General features: G+C 33.7%; 5 protein-coding genes across 7 annotated transcripts in view; 2 read left to right on the plus strand and 3 right to left on the minus strand.

Annotated features, from left to right (window-relative positions):
• The window catches only part of LOC117108481 (proteasome subunit alpha type-3-like), an 8,689-nt gene extending 3,659 nt beyond the window's left edge, over positions 1-5,030 (plus strand). Inside the window, exons 6-9 of the mRNA XM_033250496.1 lie at positions 1,499-1,568; positions 2,103-2,230; positions 3,461-3,593; positions 4,087-5,030. Of these exons, the coding sequence (XP_033106387.1) occupies positions 1,499-1,568; positions 2,103-2,230; positions 3,461-3,593; positions 4,087-4,131 (376 nt within the window). The 3' untranslated portion in view covers positions 4,132-5,030. The remainder of the gene's footprint in view (positions 1-1,498; positions 1,569-2,102; positions 2,231-3,460; positions 3,594-4,086) is intronic.
• An 871-nt stretch (positions 5,031-5,901) lies between these two features.
• On the plus strand, positions 5,902-9,143 carry LOC117108473. 2 transcript variants are annotated; one of them, XM_033250488.1, is made up of 3 exons: positions 5,902-7,348; positions 7,388-7,582; positions 8,645-9,143. In XM_033250488.1, the coding sequence occupies exons 1-3, from the start codon at positions 7,246-7,248 to the stop codon at positions 8,854-8,856; spliced, it is 510 nt and encodes a 169-aa protein (XP_033106379.1). In that variant the 5' UTR covers positions 5,902-7,245; the 3' UTR covers positions 8,857-9,143. The 2 variants fall into 2 exon arrangements, with proteins under 2 accessions (XP_033106379.1, XP_033106378.1); XM_033250487.1 differs by having other exon boundaries at positions 5,902-7,582.
• A 596-nt stretch (positions 9,144-9,739) lies between these two features.
• On the minus strand, positions 9,740-13,146 carry LOC117108478. The gene is made up of 2 exons (XM_033250492.1): positions 13,106-13,146; positions 9,740-12,301 (listed from the first exon to the last, which is right to left on the minus strand). The coding sequence occupies exon 2, from the start codon at positions 12,269-12,271 to the stop codon at positions 9,740-9,742; it is 2,532 nt and encodes an 843-aa protein (XP_033106383.1). The 5' UTR covers positions 12,272-12,301; positions 13,106-13,146.
• Positions 13,147-15,098: 1,952 nt separating this feature from the next.
• Positions 15,099-16,953, minus strand: LOC117108489. Of its 2 annotated transcripts, none has more exons than XM_033250503.1 (2): positions 16,557-16,953; positions 15,099-15,761 (listed from the first exon to the last, which is right to left on the minus strand). In XM_033250503.1, the coding sequence occupies exons 1-2, from the start codon at positions 16,828-16,830 to the stop codon at positions 15,478-15,480; spliced, it is 558 nt and encodes a 185-aa protein (XP_033106394.1). In that variant the 5' UTR covers positions 16,831-16,953; the 3' UTR covers positions 15,099-15,477. The 2 variants fall into 2 exon arrangements, with proteins under 2 accessions (XP_033106394.1, XP_033106395.1); XM_033250504.1 differs by having other exon boundaries at positions 16,563-16,936.
• A 2,198-nt stretch (positions 16,954-19,151) lies between these two features.
• LOC117108446 lies at positions 19,152-20,321 on the minus strand. Its single transcript, XM_033250454.1, has 2 exons — positions 19,818-20,321; positions 19,152-19,525 (listed from the first exon to the last, which is right to left on the minus strand). The coding sequence occupies exons 1-2, from the start codon at positions 20,146-20,148 to the stop codon at positions 19,281-19,283; spliced, it is 576 nt and encodes a 191-aa protein (XP_033106345.1). The 5' UTR covers positions 20,149-20,321; the 3' UTR covers positions 19,152-19,280.
• Between the last annotated feature and the right edge of the window lie 1,047 nt (positions 20,322-21,368).

The following is a 21,368-nucleotide window of genomic DNA, read 5'->3' on the forward strand; positions in this document are numbered from 1 at the left end:
CAGGGCTCGATTTAGTACTAGCCCGGCGTACAATGTCTAGTAAAAACCGCTCAAGGCTAGCTTATTTACTCCTCACCCCGGTTGTCTAGTGGAGAATTAGCAAGAAAAACATTTTATTAAAAAAAAAAAAAAAAGCGGAACTTTCGAGACAATCCCTGCCCTTTGTTAAATATTAGAAAGCCAAAGTTATAACCAGGGAGATGTAAAACATGCTCATGAATCTGTCCCTGTTATAACCAGAGTTGATTTTGCATCATGGGTGATTTTTTTATTTATTTATTCAACAATATTTTGAGAGGGTAGCTCAAACAGCAATGCTACAGAAATTATGAAATTGCAAATCAACCTTCAAATTTAATTGTCGCTAATAAATATTTTGAAACAAAATTTTTTCCTGTCTGTGGGCTAGTAAAATATTCTGTGGGCTAGTAAAATCTGTAGTAAACTAGCCCAGTGGGCTAGTTACCAAAAAAAGTTAGGGCAAGCCCTGTATATATATATATATATTATATATATATTTTTAATATATATTGTTAATATATTTTTTAATTATTATAATTATATGTTTAATTATATATTATTATATTTTTATTATTATTTTTATTATTTATATTGCTGTGCATAATGATACCCATTTGCACTGATTTCTGGGAGACTATTGATAATAAAGTAGTAAATCACAATACAGATACTGTAGAGTAGGTGTTGTTTAAACACTTTTGGTGCTAGTGCATATAAGCTTGCTAATATGGATAATGTTTTCATTCCTGATGATGACATAATTAATGTCGAAATATTGAATCCCAACACGATGGCGTGTATTTCAATACTTGGAGTATGTATTATACTTCTTTCTTATCTGAGATTAATCAGTGGACCTTTCGATACTGTAGACATAGATGGAATTAATTTGTGCTTACGCATGTGTTAGTTTCTTTCTTATCGGTCAGAAAAACACTGCCACAAAAACACTTTTGAATCAAATATGACCTTGATAATAAAAAAAACATAAATATGATTACTAATGCGTACTTGCCTCAAAATGACGTCAGTCCATACCCGATTACCAATCATGTCTCACTATCTATTATTGCCTACATTTTGCATTTCTATCAATATCTATTAATATGCCACCAGCAGAAATGCTCGCTATTATTGCATACATTTTTGGTTTATTTTATGATGTCCAAATTCACTTTCTGGGTGGCTCTGCACTGCTGCCAGTTCCCACTACCATAGCTCAAATTGTCTATAACGCAACAGTCACACTACAGCCTCAAGCCTGGGTTGACTCAGTGCGGTTGAGATATCATGCCTGGCATGAAAATGTCCAGTGACCACACTTACATGGGTTGATTCACCTCAGACAGTAGAAATCCTTGAGTATAAACTGCCAGCTCTGATTGGTCACAGTAGATTGGTAAATTCCAGGTCAACCCTGAGTCAAAGCCTGGGCTGAGAGCAAAAGTCACCAAGTCATTTTGTTTATCTATTCCAGTGTGATGTATGGATCATATGATAAAACTGGACCTAATCTGTATATGGTGGATCCTTCAGGAGTGTCATATGTAAGTTTTTAAACAATGATGATAATGATAGAAAGAAGGGGATGATTATGATGATAAAATTAATGGTATCCACTGGGAAGATTTTCTCTGTTCACCTCATCCCAAAAATGTACTAAATAAAACTTACTTTCTTTATTAATATTTAACTAGAAAGTCCCACTCAGCATGACTGATTTTCAGTGGAGTCCTCTCACATAAAAACTTACAAAATCCACAGTAAAATAAACAACCATTAAAATAGGTATATTTCTTGAATACAGGTGTCTCTGTAAATAAAGACATGGCCCCTCCAATTAAAGACCTCCAATTAAAGACCACTTTTCTCTGGTCCCAAATTTACAAATGTCTTTTATCTTTTTTATTCTAATTAGAGACCAAAGACCATGGAAACCCCTGGTCCCAGGCGTGGCCTTTAATTTGATAGTTGTTTGCTGTTTCATTTGTTGCCGCTTTCCTTGCCTATGTTGCCTAGTTTTAATCTACTAAATTATGAAGTTTCAATGCTTATTCTTGTGTTTTTCTTCTTCAATCAAGGGATATTTTGGCTGTGCAATTGGCAAAGCAAAGCAGACAGCAAAAACAGAAATTGAAAAACTGCTCACCGCTGAAAAACATGTAAAAGACATGACCTGTAGGGATGCTATTAAGGAAGCTGCTAAAATGTAAGTGTCTTATTATTATTATTATTATTATTATTATTATTATTATTATTATTATTATTATTATTATTATTATTATTATTATTAATTTTTATTTATTTTTATTATTATTTTATTATTATTGTTATTATTGTTGTTGTTGTTGTTTATTTTTATTATTATTTTATTATTATTGTTAATTTTATTGTTATTATTATTATTGTTATTATTATTATAATTGCTAAAAGTTCAAGTGTGTATTTGTGCTTTACCTAAACAACAAGTAAATAAGAGAAATATAAGTTAGTGGAAATATGACATTTTTGAAAAGAGAGGTGGAATACAGTACCCGTTATAGTGAAGACAAATTTGCCATTTTCCAAACTTCAGGACCCAAACCTGTCTGACCGATGGTCACATATTTCGGCCTTTTGTTCGGGGTATCATAGCACAGTCAGCTACATTGGTGCTTAGACGAGACTTTATTATACTTTGATAGCGAAACCTGCTGTCCACCAATGATGATGATTTTGAATATAGATAAAATTTTATTTTTTGCCAATTAGTGCACCTGTCACGTCGAAAAATTGGAAATTGAAAAAAATAAAGGCTTTTCTTTATTTTTATTGCACCTGCCGCTGCCTTGAATTCTCCAGAAATAAGATATGTATATTACTTCCTAGTTATATGAATTTAAAGCATTTAACTATCCCATTACTACACTGTTTACATTCAACAATAAAATTTTATTTTTATTTTCTCCTCTGCCTGGATGATTTTGGCAAAACTATTTACTAAATAAGAAAACAAAAATGTATTTATTTCCTTCGTCCTCTGACGATCTATAAAAATATAAGTTTGCAAAACAAGATATAAAAAAGCTTCACCTTACCGCCGTGCAGTGGTGGCACCAAGATTTGCCCAACGGCAGTGGGCATGGTCGAGCGTCGCTCTAAATCTCTCTAAACTATTCCGGGGGACCAAAGCCTAAGAAAAATTCGATTTGGGGTTTCAAAAGCTTGTAGAATGTAGATATATATTTTTTTTTCCCCAGACGAATTGTGGTTTTTCTCTGGGCCCCCACGCTGCCGGGCCCCCACGCTGTCGCTACCCCTTCCCCACGTGCAATGTATTGTTTCAACTTTGTGTAGGTTCCATGATACGCTCTGATGAGATTTTTTACCAATTAAAAATTATATTGACCATGGGTTTTTGTTTTTTTTTAAATTAAAATTCTTATTTTAATTTGTTTAGAATATATTCTGTCCATGATGAAGTAAAAGATAAAGCATTTGAATTGGAGTTGAGCTGGGTGGGCGAGGTGAGCAATGGAATTCATCAGATGGTACCAGCAGAAGTGGCCGCTGAGGCAGAAAAATGCGCAAAGGTATGTAGCGTCTAAGTCTGGTGCTTATATTTTTGTGAGCAACACAATTTCCAGCTTCTGGATAATAAAGTTAATCTGTATCTGTATAAACAATTGACATGTCGACAAGGACGCGAAGCCCCGCCCACAAAGTCACGAAAACCTTAGACAATGGCGGCTAGACTTACCGAGTTGGCGAAGATTTTCTTTGCTATGAACCTTCTTTAACAAAGAGAATTCAGGGTAGGCGGTATGCAAATGAATCATATATTCATAGTGTTAATCTATTTCATGGACCATGGCAGGGAAATTGTTGTAAAAGCCTGCGAGAAAAAGTTTTTGATCACGTGACTAAATGACGCTCGCTTATTAGTCGGTTTATCTGTCAATCAAATCTCGTCGAGATGTTAATTAAACTTGATAAATTTCAGATGTGAGATTGGAAACTTTCAATTTGATTTAAACTCTTATCATTTTGCCCATTTTTATTTAATTTCATTTTGCTTGTTTGCAGGAATCATTGGCAGAGTCATCAAGTTCGGAAGATGACGACTTATAAAAACCAGATTTTGTATTTAGGATTCATGTTATTTCGCTTATTAAGTACAGCGTGTAGGGCCAACATTTGTGTTTGCAAAAAATACTACTGTTGTCTACCACTTACAAACTTTTGTGTCAAGGTGTAACAGACGGCGCAATGCAAGTAATTTCGTGGACAACTTTTGGATTGTCAATTAAAAATGCTGGCGTCTCACTCAGTTCCACAGACAGTCCACTGGCTATCTGGAATGATTTTTTTTTTACTAGAAAAAGCATAAAATGCATTTTTTTTTTATCAAGTTTTTTCAATCTGGATTTGAATATAAACCATACCGTTCCCTGCGTGGTGAACATGATAATAGACAATTCTGTGACAGCACTACTTGCGCCAAGCAATTAGTGCGGGGGTCAGACTTCAGAATGCTGGGGATGCTGTTTTCTAGAGTATACCATATAGTCATGAGAAATTAAAGCCAGTAACAGATGGACTAGTCTGTTTGCTATAGTTGCTGAATAGCACAGATATTTCAGCACTAGAATGATGTCCGAAAATGGGTTATTTTGTGCAAAAATTGTGAGGCATCTATTTCATTCATCATTGGAAAAGGCCTTCTTTTATTTATGATTGCTAAATTAATACTCGACAAATAACATGAATACTGGTGTTTGTCTTCAGTGACTACCATTAATTGGTAGGATTAAATGTTATTATGGCTAATATTAAAAAATAGTTCCCCCAAAATGCTTTGAAGCAGTATTCTATACCCGTTACAGCTAAAAAACACCATTGTTGTTAGGATTGTTGATTGTTTTGATATATTGACCCTGATCTACATAATATTTAATAGAAATGATAATATTTGTCAATACTTAAACACAAATTGAGAATAAAAATTTATAATATGACAGAATACATGATGTTATAATATTGTTTTTTTTTTTAAATTTCTGAATTCCAAAGAATCGCATACACTTTATAGAGTAGAGTACTGTATTGCATAATGAAATACTGTACAGGACGAACAAAATATTCTATATTGAAGTTGTGAAGTAACATTAATGTAGTATCATCATTATGATTCAATTATTTTCTTCATCACAGTCATAATCATCATTATCATTATTATAACCAATAATGCATCTAAGTACTTTACTTAGTGTGGCTTCAAGTGGAAATCACGGTGGTAACTTTTTGACGTGCTTTTTTAACACCAAGTTTTGAAACAATAGGGATGAAAATATATATCATACAAAATTATAAATCTTCAGGATGCTTTACATCATTGTCAAAATTAGGAACTTATAGTTACTCACCGACGAACTTTTAAGTGAAATTAAAATAGCCTTTTTTAAAATGAACATTATGGTACCATGTTTTTTAACCAATTGAAAAGGCACGTAATAATCTTTAAAAAGCAGAAAGATAATAACCAAATATTAGCAGCTTTTTTCAGGTTGTAATGGAACATTAACGTAATTAATATACCAGTAGTAGGCCTATTGGTTCAACTTTAAAATTCGGTAAAAAGATCGGTTTTTGAAGTCTGGTTTTTGAAAACCGGGAATTTTTAGTGACTTAGGCAAGACTTCTTTTATACCTTATGTTTTTTTAAAGATTATCACAGGAGGGCGGAAAAAATAAAATTTTGTTTTCTTATTTCAACATCCAGACGGGGGAGTAAATAAAAATAAAATGTTATTGGTGGTGAATGTTAACAGTGTAGTAATGGGATGGTTAAATGCTTTAAATTTATATAATTCCGAAGAAATAGTAGGTCTATACATATCTTATTTTTGGAGATTTTAAGGCAGTGGCGAGCGTAATAAAAATAAAGAAAAACTTATATTTTTATTCTGAAATTTCCATTTTTCATAGCAGCGGGAGCGCTAATTGGTCAAATATATATATATATATAATATGTTTTTATTCGAAATTATTATTAGGGGGCGACAACAAATATATTTGGCAAATAGTTTTTACTTTAAGGATGTGCGGGTAACGGAGAGCAAAAACAAATATTAGATGATCTGGGGGTGCGTCCAGGAACATAAATGTGGGTAAGCTGATGAATATATATAGGTTGCTTAAACAGAAGTACTTTGAAAGTAAGTGTAAGTTTTGAACTTAATGCGAAAATAAATGGGAAGCCAGTGGAGGTCGCGGAAAACAGGGATGGTATGTGAGATGGAAGTTTTGTGAATGTTATAATTCGTGCAGCGGAGTTTTGAAATAGACCAACATATGATGGTTGAAATTAGGATTTGGTGCTTCTTTGGGACCCTTTGGCAAAGACTTTTAACTCAGTACCCATTTGACTATGAGCCCGCGGCTTCTCCCCCTCCCCTCAAGAGCTCATGGACGTTACGCCACTGCTAAACGTCTAAGACTAAATTGATTGATTAATACCCAGCAAATAATATTAATTTGGATGCGTCGCTTAGTATTTAACTTGCTAACATTGGGATTGTTAACTACAGCAGGTATGTCCAATAATCAATTGTATTATTATTTTAGAAATAATTTCCATGAAATCGGATGACAGGAGGCTTAGATACTTAAAAAGTTATAGAAACGATTAGCACTATAATAGTAACTACTGCTTGATAATATATTACAATTCACATTCACGGTAAATCATTTGCATTTTTTTTTCTCATTCGCATCCAACAGCAATTACAGGATAAATATGTTTACTTTCTTATTGTGATAAGTTTTATTTTTCATTTTTTTCACTGAGGCCAAAGTGTGAATAATCCGTTGCATTTATTCTTTTAAATAACAATTCATAGTTTTGCAATATAAGTTATATAATAATCGCTCTGCTTTTTACATGCATCTATTGTTACAGTTTCGTATTGTTTAAGATCGCTGTTACGTAATGGAGGTATATCAAACGCCGTAGCGTTGCATCGCGGCACATTGGAGCGCTTTTGTGTCACGCTTTGTATACAACTTTTTTTATTGGTTGGTCAATTATGTCACGTGACCATATATTCAGAATAAAAGTACAGTAAGTCATATCTCCTATGTAGTTATCATATGTTCTGTTAAAGTCCTATATTCAGAGATTTCAACCAATTATTACACTATTAATTACCGTACGTTACAATCCATAAGCACTTTGCTTACAAAATGGCAGCTGATTGTTGCAGAAGACTCCGATGGTATGAGCTGTATTCATATTCAACAACATTTCGAGATGACATCGAACTGTCAAGAGAGGACCTTCTACGAACAGAAATGGATGCAGACCACGGATGCCATCGTCTAAGTCCATCAAGTGAACTCAAATCGTCATCGGGGGATGAATCAGTGTGTGATTTGCAGCATTCTGGCACAGATCATATATACTGTGACTCTGACGATATCAGCGTTGGTGTTTCTAGCATCCTCGATGATGAGGACTGTGTGATATGTGGCGGCATCAGTGGTGATGAGCTGTTAGCCGAGTTCGGAATGGGACGACTTTGTAAGTAGGCCTCTATATATTGTGGTATTTATTCCAGCCCTCTCTAAAAGTCTCATATATGCTAAGTCGAATCAACAGTAGGCTACTGTAAATTTTGCTGCAGTTCGAAAATTGTTTGTGTATTCATCGGCCCTACACAATTCTAAGAGAGAGCCAATGTTTTTTTAATTTAGAATACATTATATATGGTTTAAAGATGCTTCTTGTTTATTACGCATTCATAAATTCAAAAACGAATAAACTCAATTAATCGTATATAAATATTGGCTCTGTGAACCACTGATTTTAATAGGCCTATTTTAGTAGGGGTCCCAAATCTCCCGGAAGCCGCGGGAGTCTCCCGGAAATCGGGACGACCGCATGCCTCCCGGACTCCCGCAAGCAAACAATCTCCTGGAAAATAACCCATTCTCCGCACATGAAATTTGAATGTTTTTTGCCATTTTAATATCAATTATTTTTCTCACGGAAGTCAGTGCCGATGTGTAATTTACATGCACAGCAAAATAAGAAAGCCCATTAACCAGATCTCCCGGTAGGGTTGTCTTCCAATTTAAGGCCCCTGTTATAGGCAAATACGTTTTTTGTTTCTGTTTTTGTTTTTTTTGCTTTTTAAAATTGTTTGTGATAGTCTGGTAAATGGTTAACAATAGATCTAACTAAAATATATTATGATGAATAATAGGTGCAGCCGCGTTAGTCTGCTATGGAAAAATATAAGAAATGACAAATCTCAGGAATAGTACTGTAATATTGATTTTAAAAAATAGGAATAATAATAATAATAAAACTAGTTTAAAATAATAATAATAATAATAATAATAATAATAATAATAATAATAATAATAATAATAATAATAACGATAACAGTAATAACGATAACAGTAATAATAACAATATTAAAAATAATATTAATAACCACTTATGTCTTACGATGAATTAAAGGGGTAGCCGCGTCTGCTATAGAACAATATAAGGGTAAATTTTAAAACTATAACATTTATAATACTATAGTCAATCGTCATCTCTTCAAATAATCATGTAATGTATATATTTTTTTAGGTGCATCACCCATTTTGAAAGCTGCATCGTGTACCGATAATGATCTTGATGAGATTGACTACGATGAAGTATTTAGCTATGATTTCTACGAAGCACCCGCCTATGGATCTTCAAAGCTCGCCACTCAACAATCATCAGCTACCAAATACCAGACTATACAGAAAGTGTCTGCTTACCTGAAGTCATTGGTACTTAGGAATAGGCCAAATTAAATGTTGCTCTTCATCTATTAATTATATTTTCGTACATATTTTAAAACACTAATAAAAGCCTAATTAAACAGTATTGAATTTGCCTAATCTGGGAGATACATAGTCTTGAATATCAAATTGTATATATTGTATTTTATATCTGTTTTTATACTTGTTTAATGGACCACAACAATAAGCCTATATGCTACGTCGCTTTTTGGGTGATGCTGTACTCGAACTAGTTTGATGTTTATGTCCGTCAACTTATGTTTTGTTTTGAGCGTAATAAAGAACGAATGAAAAATGAATGTGCGTAGACTCGCTGTATACTGTCGCATGTTGAAGACCAGATATCAGACCTTTGTATTAATTTATGATATTGATATAGTAATCCAAGTTAAAATGGACATATATATCATTAGTATCATTACCGTCTAAAATGATTGAAATGTCAATAACATACGATTGTTGTTTGGCTCTATGTTGGAACAAGACAGTTGATATAAAATTGGAATTGATAGTCCACTGTTTTAATTTGCTATAGTCTTATACTGGACTAGGCACTGTCAGAAAAGTGTCGTGTATTACTACTGTATTAGTTCAGTAGTTCAGTGTGTGGGGAACAGACATATAGCCTTCACCAGCGAAAATGATGAAAAACATCATGAAACAATATATCAAGTACGATTATATATACATATATACATGAATATATATATAATATATATAGGGCCTATATATAGGCCCTATGTGTGTGTGGGTGTGCGTGCGTGCGTGTGTAATACGTAGGTGGTAGTAGATTTGCCTCAAAATTTATTGAGAGAACAATATAACTATAGGCCTATAGATAATTAGTACTAGGGCTGTCTCTTATACACATCTAGATGTGTATAAGAGACAGGTATTATATAATACCCTGATTCTGCAGTTCGTATCTCTGCTTGCTTTTGGTGATGAAAGCCTTCCCTTCCATTCCTTCCAGCCAGGTACATTCATCAGCATATTTAGCGTGTTCATAAAAAGGGTCATCATTTGGTTCCCAAGCATCAAGCCCAAGACCACAGTAAAAGCATTCCACATAATCTCCAGAACCTTGAAAGAAAAATCCTGCCTTCGCAAGCAATTTTTTATCAGGTTTTATATGTGGCCAGCCAGAAAAAGTGTTTAACCTATCTCTTTCTTCAAATAATGTGGGAAATCTCGCAGCTGATTCATTTAGCATAGCTCCTTCACCATAATAGTTCCCATCGCTGTATTTTACATTTGACCCCACCTTGGCAGACTGCTCAGGTGAAGGCCCAATAAAAAACATTTTATTTTGCTCTGTATCAGTATAATTTGATGTGTCTCTACACTTTCCGTCAGCAATCATTTTCATCACCATTAACAGACCTATTAGACTTTCTATGATTCTTATCAACACGATGGCAGTGTCCGCTAAATATTCTGTAAACATAAGGTGTTCCTCTATCTCTTCCACGATTTTTGATGCATTCTCAATTTCCCACTCATTAAGTAATAATCTGGCCTTTATATAAAGGGCGAGTAAGATGGGATGAAGCACAAACTTGTGAGGGTAAAAACGCTTAAAGTGGTGCCACAACAGTTCATCAGGAGCCCACACACCCAGTTTCCAACTTGTGTCTGTGTGTACCTCTATACAAATAAGCCTTTCAATATAATCGCTGTTTTCCTCAAGGTTAGAGAGTACAGGTTCAAGTAATGCCAGCATCTTTTTCAGTTCTTTACAATTACCCATTAAATAATGGTATTTCATTACATGAATTCGACCACCAATGCCACGATCACTCCACTGACCAGGAAATACCATTTCACCACCTAATTCGTAGTATTGTAACGGTTTAACTTGGTGAAGGTTCAGATCTTCATGGGAACATCTGTTTCGTAAGAATATCAACAGAGAAGTATACACATCGCCTAATGTTCTATACAAATGAGTCTTGAAAAATCCCCCACACCCCTTTGGTATTATCTCTTGGATATTATCTACAATTGGCAGCATTATTTCCATTGAAACCCTAAGGATGTCTGAGGGATGTGCATTCTGGTCGATGAGAGTTGTTAGAGTCATTGGCAGGATCGTAAGTTCTGCATCTGCCTTCTTTGTAATTTTGGCATACTCTATTAAATCATATTTGGAATTTAACTGCAGAAGCGCTGATTGAATTACCTCTGTAGCCAATGAGTGATCCAAGAGATGTGCCTTCAGTGATGTGTAGTCTTCATTGACTTTTGTGATATTAAGACTATCACATATATAATTCACGATATCAAGCTGAAAACTACCTTCGTCGACACCAGACATCATAATCATTCTCCAAAGATCTTCCTTAACAACAATCAACTTTTCTCTTACATCTTCACAACGTTTCTTTGATAGGTGACCGATCAGATTTTGCTGTGGAACAAAGTAATGGGGCAGAATTCTGCGTTGATAGCAATTAATAAGCCAGTCTAGGGCTATTCTAATCAAATCCATGACGTTGTTATCTGTACATGAGAATGATTCACACATCCACAAGCAAGCGGTCTTTATAAAATATGAACAGAAGGGCGTTGGTTTCTCAGATTCACTGAATACAATGTACTTTTTCTTGAGCATTTTCAAGGCATACATGCATTTAAAGTGCGGTCCATACATCTCGTGTATAAGCTCTTTCTCGGCTACGGAAAAAGACAATCTCCATTCAATATCCTTTGATGTAGTACTAGGGTGTGCAGCAGCAACTACAAGACAATCTAGACCAGAGACCCTGTTCAGCAGGGCTTCAGAAGGCCAGTTGTTTATTCTTACTCTTGTAAAAAAATCGCTGGTGATAGACGGCCATAACTGGCATTTCAAACAGAACACAGCGTCCATAGAGTTCAACACAAATGACATGCCTTCCAAGTCCAAACTAGTTGCTAAAGCAGGGCCTTGTATTTTTATATCATTATCATGATTGCTTATAAAATTTATTAAATTTACGTTCATAAAATCGCTGCTCTTCAGATATCCACCTTCATCCGTGGTACCACCTCTTAACCCACCGTTTAAACACCCTTTGTCAAGTACCGGTACCCTTAGTCTCAGATACGTCGGCTCATTTGGATTCTTTTCAGCTGTTAAATACCCTATTCTGTGTGTTCCGCTTGCAGGGGGTTGCCATATTACCAGTGGAAATTCTCGCATCCTCATCATATTGTCCTGGTCGCCACAGACGTCATCTGGCATGCCTTCATGCGCGCTTCCAGATGGGTACATATAGAATGGCCACATACATTTTTTAAACACAGCGTCCATCGTTTCTTGTTCAATCCTCTCTAAACAAGTATAAGCCAATCGGCTAGCCGTTTTTAAGCCAATAATTTCACCAGCAAGTTCATCTATCATTCGATGTGCTTTTGTACTGTCAGCCATGTTTGTGTTTTGCATATATCTTCAATTGACATTCACAATACCACCCTGACAAAATAAATAAAAAAAAAAGTAAAAACACCACTGAAAAATGAAAGAATACAAAACACGGTGAAACTCACATTTTTGTTGGAAATGTATTTTTGATTATTTAAAAACTGGGGAAGAAGGTTCGTAACCACCCCTTTTTCACCTTTCCCCCCAGTCCTTAAATATTCAAAAGTCTGTACCAGTATCACATTAACAGTTTTTTGTCAAACACCTCTTTTGTGTCTTTATAGAAAAATCAGTTTTACAACATATCAATTTTTTCCCTTTCGGAGCCTGGCTTTAACTTAGAAGCGCACTGTGTAGATGTCTAATGTAATACTGTATGCTAACGCTTCTTACACTGGTGGTAACAGACCAAGTGTTAGTCAACAATACATTTTGAAAAAAGGCTTATTTTAGTACCACTTTTTAGTCGGATGTGATTTATGAGGCTCATATCAGAACAGAAATTATGTCAGTACAACTGACTATGGTTCGAATCATTCCTCAGTTTTTCACAAATGCATATACAGTATGAACATACTTCATATAGTCACAATAGGCCTATATAAATCATGTTTAATGTGAATGAGGATAAAAACTCTGTCACCACACCTGAGTGAACATCAACGAAAAACATCCACTGACGGCCGGGAAGGCCTAACCAAGCGCAACTCGGTTAAACTTCAAAAGTACTATTCAATCGAGCTGTTTATGGGCCTCAAATGTGTATCTACCTGTTCCACGAACTTCTACTCTCGGACGAGCCTCAAATTTCATTACGTTTATCTAGTGCTTTATGAAGTTTGGCTATACATTTACCGTGATTGTAAACTCAACGTAGGCCTAGCGATATTTCTTCCTGTTCTGGTGTTTTTCCCACACACCAACGGTGTTTTCCCACGCAACAAAAACGCTAGGACAATTGAGGGCGCAGCTTCATCACAGCCTCAATAAGGCCTAAAAAAATTGTTTGTTTGCCCTCTTTTATAAATGATAAAAAGGGGCGGGTAGAAAAAGGGGTTTTTTTTTCAAGATTATATGGAATAAAAATAACCCACATCTTAATCATCATCATAATCATTATTATTATTATTATTATTATTATTATTATTATTATTATTATTATTATTATTATTATTATTATTATTATTATTATTATTATTATTATTATTATTGTTGTTGTTGTTATTACAGTATTATTATTATTATCATTATAGTTATAATAATAATAATAACCCACACCATAATCATCATTATTATAATAATATTATTATTATTATTAGTATTATTATTATTATACTGTAGTTATAATAATATTAATAATAAATAATAATAATAATAATAATAATAATAATAATAATAATAATAATAATAAATAATAATAAATAATAATAATATTAATTAGAGGCCAAACCTCGAAACCCTGGTCCCAAAAGTAGGGAGACCTGTATTCTAATTGAAAAATAATTATTAATATAATTAAATGTATTATATATTTGTCAAAAAGATAAACTAAGTGCAGTCTGGCCTACTGTATTTTAAATTAGAAATATTATTGGTATGAAAACAGTTGCGAATAATTATTAACAATGGTGGCTATAATTTGCCTTTCCGTTTTCTATCAATTTTACTGAAACAATTCTTACAGTGATTATTTTGAACATCCCGAGCCATTTCTTCTGGCCATTTTACCGAATAATTAGTTCAAGTGATTGAAAAGTGGTTGGAATCTTGTTTGAAAATAATTTAGATACTTATATATATATATATATATGTATATATATATATATATATATGTATATATATAAGTATCTAAATAAGTATATATATCTAAAATAACAAATAGTTTATAGTATACATGGCACTGTTGATGTCTATGAGAGTAAATAATGAAAGTAGAGAGCTAAACATAGTGGCCCATACAAAATGAATGAAAGTAAGTAGCTCTCTACTTTCATTATTTACTCTCATGGACATCAACAGTGCCATGTATAAGCTATTTGTTATTTTAGATATACGCCCTTTATTATTATGTTAATGAGACAAGATGATCTGTCTAAACTATTTGATTATGTCTTCACTTACACGCTGAAGAAGATTGTAGGAAATATACGTGAAAATTATAACCACAATTTTCCTTTACTCGATCGGGGCTCTCTGTATTGTGCATTTATTATTTAAAATAAACTACGGTATGTTTTAAAATCTTTATACAGGTAGGTGCATTTTTTTTTCATTACCATTAGGCGGCGCTAAGTAATTGCTCACTAATTGAAGGTTCCACTTAATAAACCCAACACAGCAACCACATTCTATTATTACTATCTTATTAACTTTGCAGAATAATAATGTTATCATCATATTTACGTAAATGCCCTATTATAAATATAACTACATTATATTATTGACCATAAATCTTTTTCTTCTGCCGCATCGACACTTCGGAATTCACTCCCTGCACACATTGAACACTCTTCTGTTGCTTCATTTAAAATATAACAATCAAGATCCATTTTTTATATATTTTATTGATATAAAGCTATGAGAAGGATTGTTGCATTTTGGGGTCAATCAGTGCAAATTGTATCGGTTCTAGTAAAATTAATCTCTTTTGAAAAAATGTGTAACAAATTCAAGCTAGGATTTTTTAATCTGTCATGCATGGTCACTAACATACTGAGCGTCATAGTATTTTTGTTTATTAATGATCGTACCGGCCCATAAAATGCGATGATTTTATTATAAAACAACTCTATGTAAATTATTTTGAGCCTGAAATACATTGAATAATGAAAAAATATAGACCTATATATCTTGCATTTTTATCAAGTTTTATTCAATTCTGTTAAAATACATTTTGTTAGAATGCATGGTTATCAATTTTATGCAGTGGATTGTATGTTCAATAACAGTCTCACTGGTGGGGCTGTGATAATACTAATTAGAACCCAAGTCCATGGTTTGTTTAATATTATAATGCAATACGTTATGACGAATAAAATAAACTATAACGATATAAAATACAAAAAAAAACAACTTTCTTTTCAAAATATTCTTTAATTGAGATGGTCATCTTTAAAATAAAATATTAAACTAACATTCTATACACAGTATGTTCAATCAATCACAGGTCGATCGCAAAATAATCTCCTAATGTAGTTTATAATTTTTGTTGTTAGTTTTTTCAACAGTCATTCATTTCTTGTTTTAGCCTTTAAATTCGGTCTTCTGATGCCTCGGCGTCGCTGCGCTCGATTGATTACTATAGATGAAGCCGAAACGTCTATGATTGAAATTCCGCCGTCCTCGACGAAAACCATGAAATCGGTTACGATGGCTCCACTACTGTAGCCGATTCTAGACTCCGTAAATAACTCATGAACATCATCCACCAATTCGTCATCATCGGACTCGTAAATATTACCATCGTCGGAATCGTCGTAGGCCAAATCGAGGTACTCAGAAAATCTCATGTCTGAAAAAAAAATTGAGATTAAAAAAATGATTAAAGGATTGTGAATATTAATTTTAAAAAGCGACATTTGTGAAATGCACATGGAAGATGCGACTGACAGTTCCTTCTAGTATAATTACTAGGAAAATGCAGTCCCCAGGGTAGCATCCTACCACGTACAGAACACAGAGAATGAAGTAAAATCAGGAATTCAATTTAATGTAGGCGAGAGTTGTTGGTGTGGTCTACATAATTACCATCATTTTATCTATTTCATTCTCTCTATAAGAGTTGGTTATATCATGGAGGAATTAAATACATAGGCCTACCATATTTAATTATTTCTCTATTGTCATATTTGGTGTGGATCTCCCTATTCGAGGTGTGGTTAACGATGTTACCTCATGAAGTGTTTAAATGTAGTATTTAAATACTCTTAATTTTGACTGATTGACCCGTTAAAAGTGTGCTTTCATCTACACGTTTTGGAATGTTTAGGCAAGGACTTATAAGGTAAGAATGACTGATGGTAGGCCTATAATCGATGGATATTATACCTTAACTTTGGCAATTAACTGTCAAACTTGTTGTTTCATATAAGTTGAGACATAAATAGAAGGTTCTGTATAAAATCTAAAGTATCGATGCACAATCATTGTATAACTAATATTATTGAATCATAATAATACATTACAATAACATAAAACACGCTTGTGGTTAATCAGAATAACTTCTCGATGAAGCCTGTTAGCTCAACGGCGCTTTGGTCATTTTAGGCCTTCAACGAGAACATGGAAGAAAAAGAAACAAACATACACTTACAATCATCGTGTTGAAATGTTTCGTCGTCGGTTAAATAGTCATCCTCCATCCACGTGTTAAAAGATGATGAACTGTGATACCCTGAACTGTCCATCCTTCTCGTCTCTCTAGTATACTGCTGACGTGCGTTAGATGGTGACGCATTCGACGCTTGTGGCCAAGTGCGTTCCTGCCTCCTAGTATGTTGCTGTGTTGTATTAGATGACGCATGTTGTGTTGTTCTGTGTCCGTGTGTTTGTGAACACATTCGATTGCTAGCACTAGACATTTTGAAAGAATCGCTACTTGTTCGTTTAAATTTAAAGTTTAACTTGAATACAAAAATAGAACTTCTGACTTGACTGTATAGTACTCTTTTATTTACTGCAGAAATTGCCTCGAGGCTTACCAGAAAATATAATAGCCAATCAAAGGTATGGAAATAACAAGCGCTCCTTTGATTGGTCTACATGGTTGCGTTCAAGGCGTGGCTATCGAGGCGTGAGTCACTCATGGACCCGGGTCACCCACTATCAAATCTGGGTCATTTGATTATGCCGCGTCACCTAATTAGCTTGATTTTTTTTAACATAATTATTAGGTGACAACATTTACAACGTTAATATACTTTTGACAAATTATTTGACCAATTTTGAAGCAAAGTTTAAGTTAAGCATAGAAATTAGTGAATTTAAAAGGTAACCATGACCTTTATACAGAATATGATTTAAAAAAAAAAAATACTTCAAAATCTCTGAAAAAGTGAATGGAAGTGTTACTCATTTCTTTGGTAAATTTATGGGTAAATAATAATAGGGTAACTTTTAATTTTCCACCTGATCATGTAAAATCAAAATGAGCAAGTTTTGCATTTTTTCAGAGGACAATACTTTCTTTTAATACTCTATAAGATATACCAACTGTCGCTGTCATAACGTCTTGAAAAACAACAATGAATATCAGTTTGCGTCAGGAAATTTCATAGGAATTATGTTTATTTTGATAGTTATCAAACGAAATAAGTTTTCAAAGATTTACTGGTTTTATACAGCAAAAATCCTTAAATTTTATTTATTTATTTATGAACCTCTACCTTGACGCTGAGGTCTGGTCATTATAGGAGTGTGTACTCAATTTAACTATATTTATTTCTTTGCTAATTTTCAATTGAAACTTATAATTTAGAAACCAAGCAAATCAAAGTTTTGATATCATTTGAATTTGTCTATCAGGCCTATCACAGTGATATAATCTAGACACAGAGGAGAAAAAAAAAAACAAACAAACAAAAAGAAGAAAAACCTAAAAAAAAACCAAAAAAAAACAAAAAAAACAAACAAATCTGTAAGTACATAAACAGCAACTAAAATTAAGGTGAAATGAAATGAGTAATTATTTTATAGGAATACATAAAACAAATATAGACGTATGTATGACTCCATTAATTATTTAGTATATAGTACTACTGTATTAAACCACAGCACAGAGCATCTGTGATTAAACATTAATTTCAAGTATACTTTCTCACGTTCAGACGAACACTCAAATAAACAGTTTTAATAACAGTCTATTTAATTGCTTATTTAATATACAAAAGCTCCTAAACAGTTTTCATTATCATTCTAAAAACAATGGTTGTTGAGATGGGAGGGTTATGTTAGTTGAGTGGAAGGAATTTAACTTTTATATTGTGTTTTACTTTGAATTCTCTGCTTTGTTTAAACTTTATATCTGTTAGGCCTGTGTGACTGAAATAATTTATTCAGGGAAGCTCGGTCTACAAATATTCTCTATAATTATAATCGATGTTTTTGTAGTTTTTGGATTTTGCTAATGTTTGTTTTCTTCTGCCTTCCAGATCCCCACCCAAATCACTCGCAGTACCATTCGTGTTTATTTTATCGGCGGGAAATTTTCCCTATACTTAGTTACGCCACTAGAGTAGGTATAATGAAGGGTATTTATAGGCCTATAACATTAAGGAATTTGGAATCTAACTTTTAGATACTGTGTTTTGTTGTAATGAGTCAATCCTGTGGTATTGGCTCCTTTATAATTGTATTATTAGATGGAAAAGTCGCCGCAAGCACTCTCTGAGATGGATTGGATCGTGAGCATGAAATTATTATCATAGGCCTATTACTTTATTGTTGTTATTCTTCTTACTATTATTATTACGACTGTATACTGTATTACTGTATTAATAATGTGGTGAAGCCATTTTGTACTGTGAAGCATTTTTATATAGCCAAAAATGTAACCATACATCTTCAGTATCAATATAATACTGTATGTACATGATGTAAAAATGTAATGGAATATTTGTGTGTAAATGTTATTAAAATCGCTTATACAGTATTACCAAATACTCTAGCCAATCTTGAATTTTGAGATAAATGTCGTGAGCTGGCGATTACGTTTGCTACACTTGACGAAGGGTACTGCTGTCTGACGGTCCGGTTCCGTGAAAAAAGTTTAGGCCTATACTACCATGAAAAAAATATATATTTAATATATTTTCTCGATGGGCTTACACACTATTTCTGCAAACACTAAGACAATAATGATACAACCACAAAACAAAAGAAATTTAGTATTAATAATCTGGAATTAAGTGAAATTTATTGCTATTCCTCCCAATCTTAAAATATGTACACAGTAGTAAAAATATATAAATTCAGGCCTATGATATAAAAATTTTCAAGAAATATTATATTAGTTGATTTGTGAAAATGGCTGTCAATTAGGCCTATTCTCAAGAAGTAATACTTTCTGGTACGTAGACAACTTGTGTAGAGTCTGGTGCTTGGCAACCGGTGATTGTGGCCGAGTGATGGGTGTTAAGGATCCGCAGGTTGGTGATTCGTCAAAGCAGAGAGGCGCTAAGAAATCGTAGCTAAATACTTCTTCGTAGTCCATGCTCTGATCAAGGTCATCCTCTGTTGTACACGATGATGCGGCCGCGTCCGAAAGAAGTGATACACCTGAAAAAGGGAGATACAATACATGGTCAACTAATGGCTGAGCACATGGTTTATGAACTGGAATTCCCATGGACTAGAGTTGCACTGTGTAATTAAACACATTATCCATGCGGCTAGTGTAGATTAGATGACAAAAACGTCCGTTTGACAGTATACACTAATTCCTCCATGATATACACAGTAAAAAAAAACCAAAATAAAAAACTTTAGCACCATCAATAATATTAAAGGTTTGACATATCAAAAATGTTGACATATATATATATATCTGAATTAAAACCAGAATACTTACAAAGTCGGCCCATTCCAAACTCGGCTAACAGCTCATCAACACTGATGTCTCCACACATCACAGAGTCGTCATCATCGAGGATGCCGCTGAACGTAGTAACACCAAAACTGACATCACCAGAATGCTGCGAATCTGACTCATCCTCCGACCATGTGGACCCACTTGATGAACATGGAAACCGGATTCTGAGGTCTGCATCCATTTCTGTTTGGAGAAGGTCTTCTCTTGACAGATAAGGCAGTTTGTTTCTCCCTTCTTCGATGTCATCTCGAAATGTTGTGGAATACAGCTCATACCATTGGAGTCTTTTGCAACAATCATTAGCAGCCATTTTGTCAGTCAGCGTAATTAATAATAGTGGATAAGATCTCGAAGCACAGTACAAATAGCAGTCTGATAACAAATTGTAGAATAGCTGAGATCAGTGAGATCGCTTGATTTTATCCTAAAGATATTGTAAGTCCACGGTCACGTGACCTTACTGACCGACCAATCAAAAAAGTTGTATTCAGCGCTTGACAGGAAAGCGTTCCAGGGTGCCATGATACCAGGCATCGTCGGTCACGTTTGATTGATGTTCCCCCATGACGTAATAGCGATCTTTAAACAATACGACAACAAGAACAATGGATGCCGTTGAATACTTTCATAGAATCGTGAAAAGCTCATGGAACTATTATCATTAATATTATAATTTGTATCGATATGATTTTGTTATTTTAACAATTATAGGTAACAAATATGTGTTCACAACTAAAAAAAATAAATTTAAAAAAAAACCTGAAAAATAACAAAAACATAGGCCTACCGTAACATACTAAATAGGCCTACAACACATTTTTATACTGTAAATATACCGGTATTTTGTTTGAATCAGGGAACCGTTAATTCATCTGTAATGCAATTTGATTACGTTCACTTTAAGTAATGTGACGTCATAGCCTCATTTAACATTTCTGCCATGGATGTTGGCGTTATAGATATACAATTTTTTATTAGAACCAGTAAAGTTTTGCCCAGACTCAGTCAATGATAAATGGTCATATACTTATATAGCGCCTTCCACAGAAAACAGTTCTTATTTTTGGTAGACTTCAGGCGCAAACTGTTTATTTTGTTCTTATTTTACACACTTTTCAAAGATAGAAAATTATTGTTTACGCTTCCCCGGGCTACCCCCTATCAAATCTGGGCCCTTTGATTAGTCCGTGCATTCATGGTCCGTGTCACCTAATTATCTTGGATTTTGTAACATAATTATTAAGTGATAGGGGCCTAACTTTTCCAACGTTATAATTATTTTGACAAAATTATTTTACCATTTTGAAGCAAGGCTAAAATTCTCAACTCAAGCATTAAAATTAGTGAATTTAAAAAAGTTAACCATAATTTTATACAGAATAATAAAAAAATACTTTAAAAACTCTTAAAAAGTAAATGGAAGTGTTGCTCTATTCATTATTTCGTGTGGGTAATATTTTTTAAGTAGAGTAATTTAGATTTTCCAAATGATCATGTTAAATAAAAATGAGCAAGTTTTTTTTGCAATTT

The sequence above is a fragment of the Anneissia japonica genome, unplaced genomic scaffold (genome assembly GCF_011630105.1).
Source record: "Anneissia japonica isolate Jap-2015-1 unplaced genomic scaffold, ASM1163010v1 scaffold3940_len624931_cov186, whole genome shotgun sequence".
Lineage (NCBI taxonomy): Eukaryota > Metazoa > Echinodermata > Crinoidea > Comatulida > Comatulidae > Anneissia > Anneissia japonica.

Coding starts and splice junctions, on each gene's coding strand:
- LOC117108473 (XM_033250487.1), top strand. CDS start 7,246: ATGGCAGCTGATTGTTGCAGAAGACTCCGATGGTATGAGCTGTATTCA. Junction 7,583..8,644: donor GTTCGGAATGGGACGACTTT/GTAAGTAGGCCT, acceptor ATATTTTTTTAG/GTGCATCACCCATTTTGAAA.
- LOC117108446 (XM_033250454.1), bottom strand. CDS start 20,148: ATGGCTGCTAATGATTGTTGCAAAAGACTCCAATGGTATGAGCTGTAT. Junction 19,526..19,817: donor GTTTGGAATGGGCCGACTTT/GTAAGTATTCTG, acceptor TCCCTTTTTCAG/GTGTATCACTTCTTTCGGAC.
- LOC117108478 (XM_033250492.1), bottom strand. CDS start 12,271: ATGCAAAACACAAACATGGCTGACAGTACAAAAGCACATCGAATGATA.
- LOC117108489 (XM_033250503.1), bottom strand. CDS start 16,830: ATGTCTAGTGCTAGCAATCGAATGTGTTCACAAACACACGGACACAGA. Junction 15,762..16,556: donor TCAACACGATGATTGTAAGT/GTATGTTTGTTT, acceptor TTTTTTTTTCAG/ACATGAGATTTTCTGAGTAC.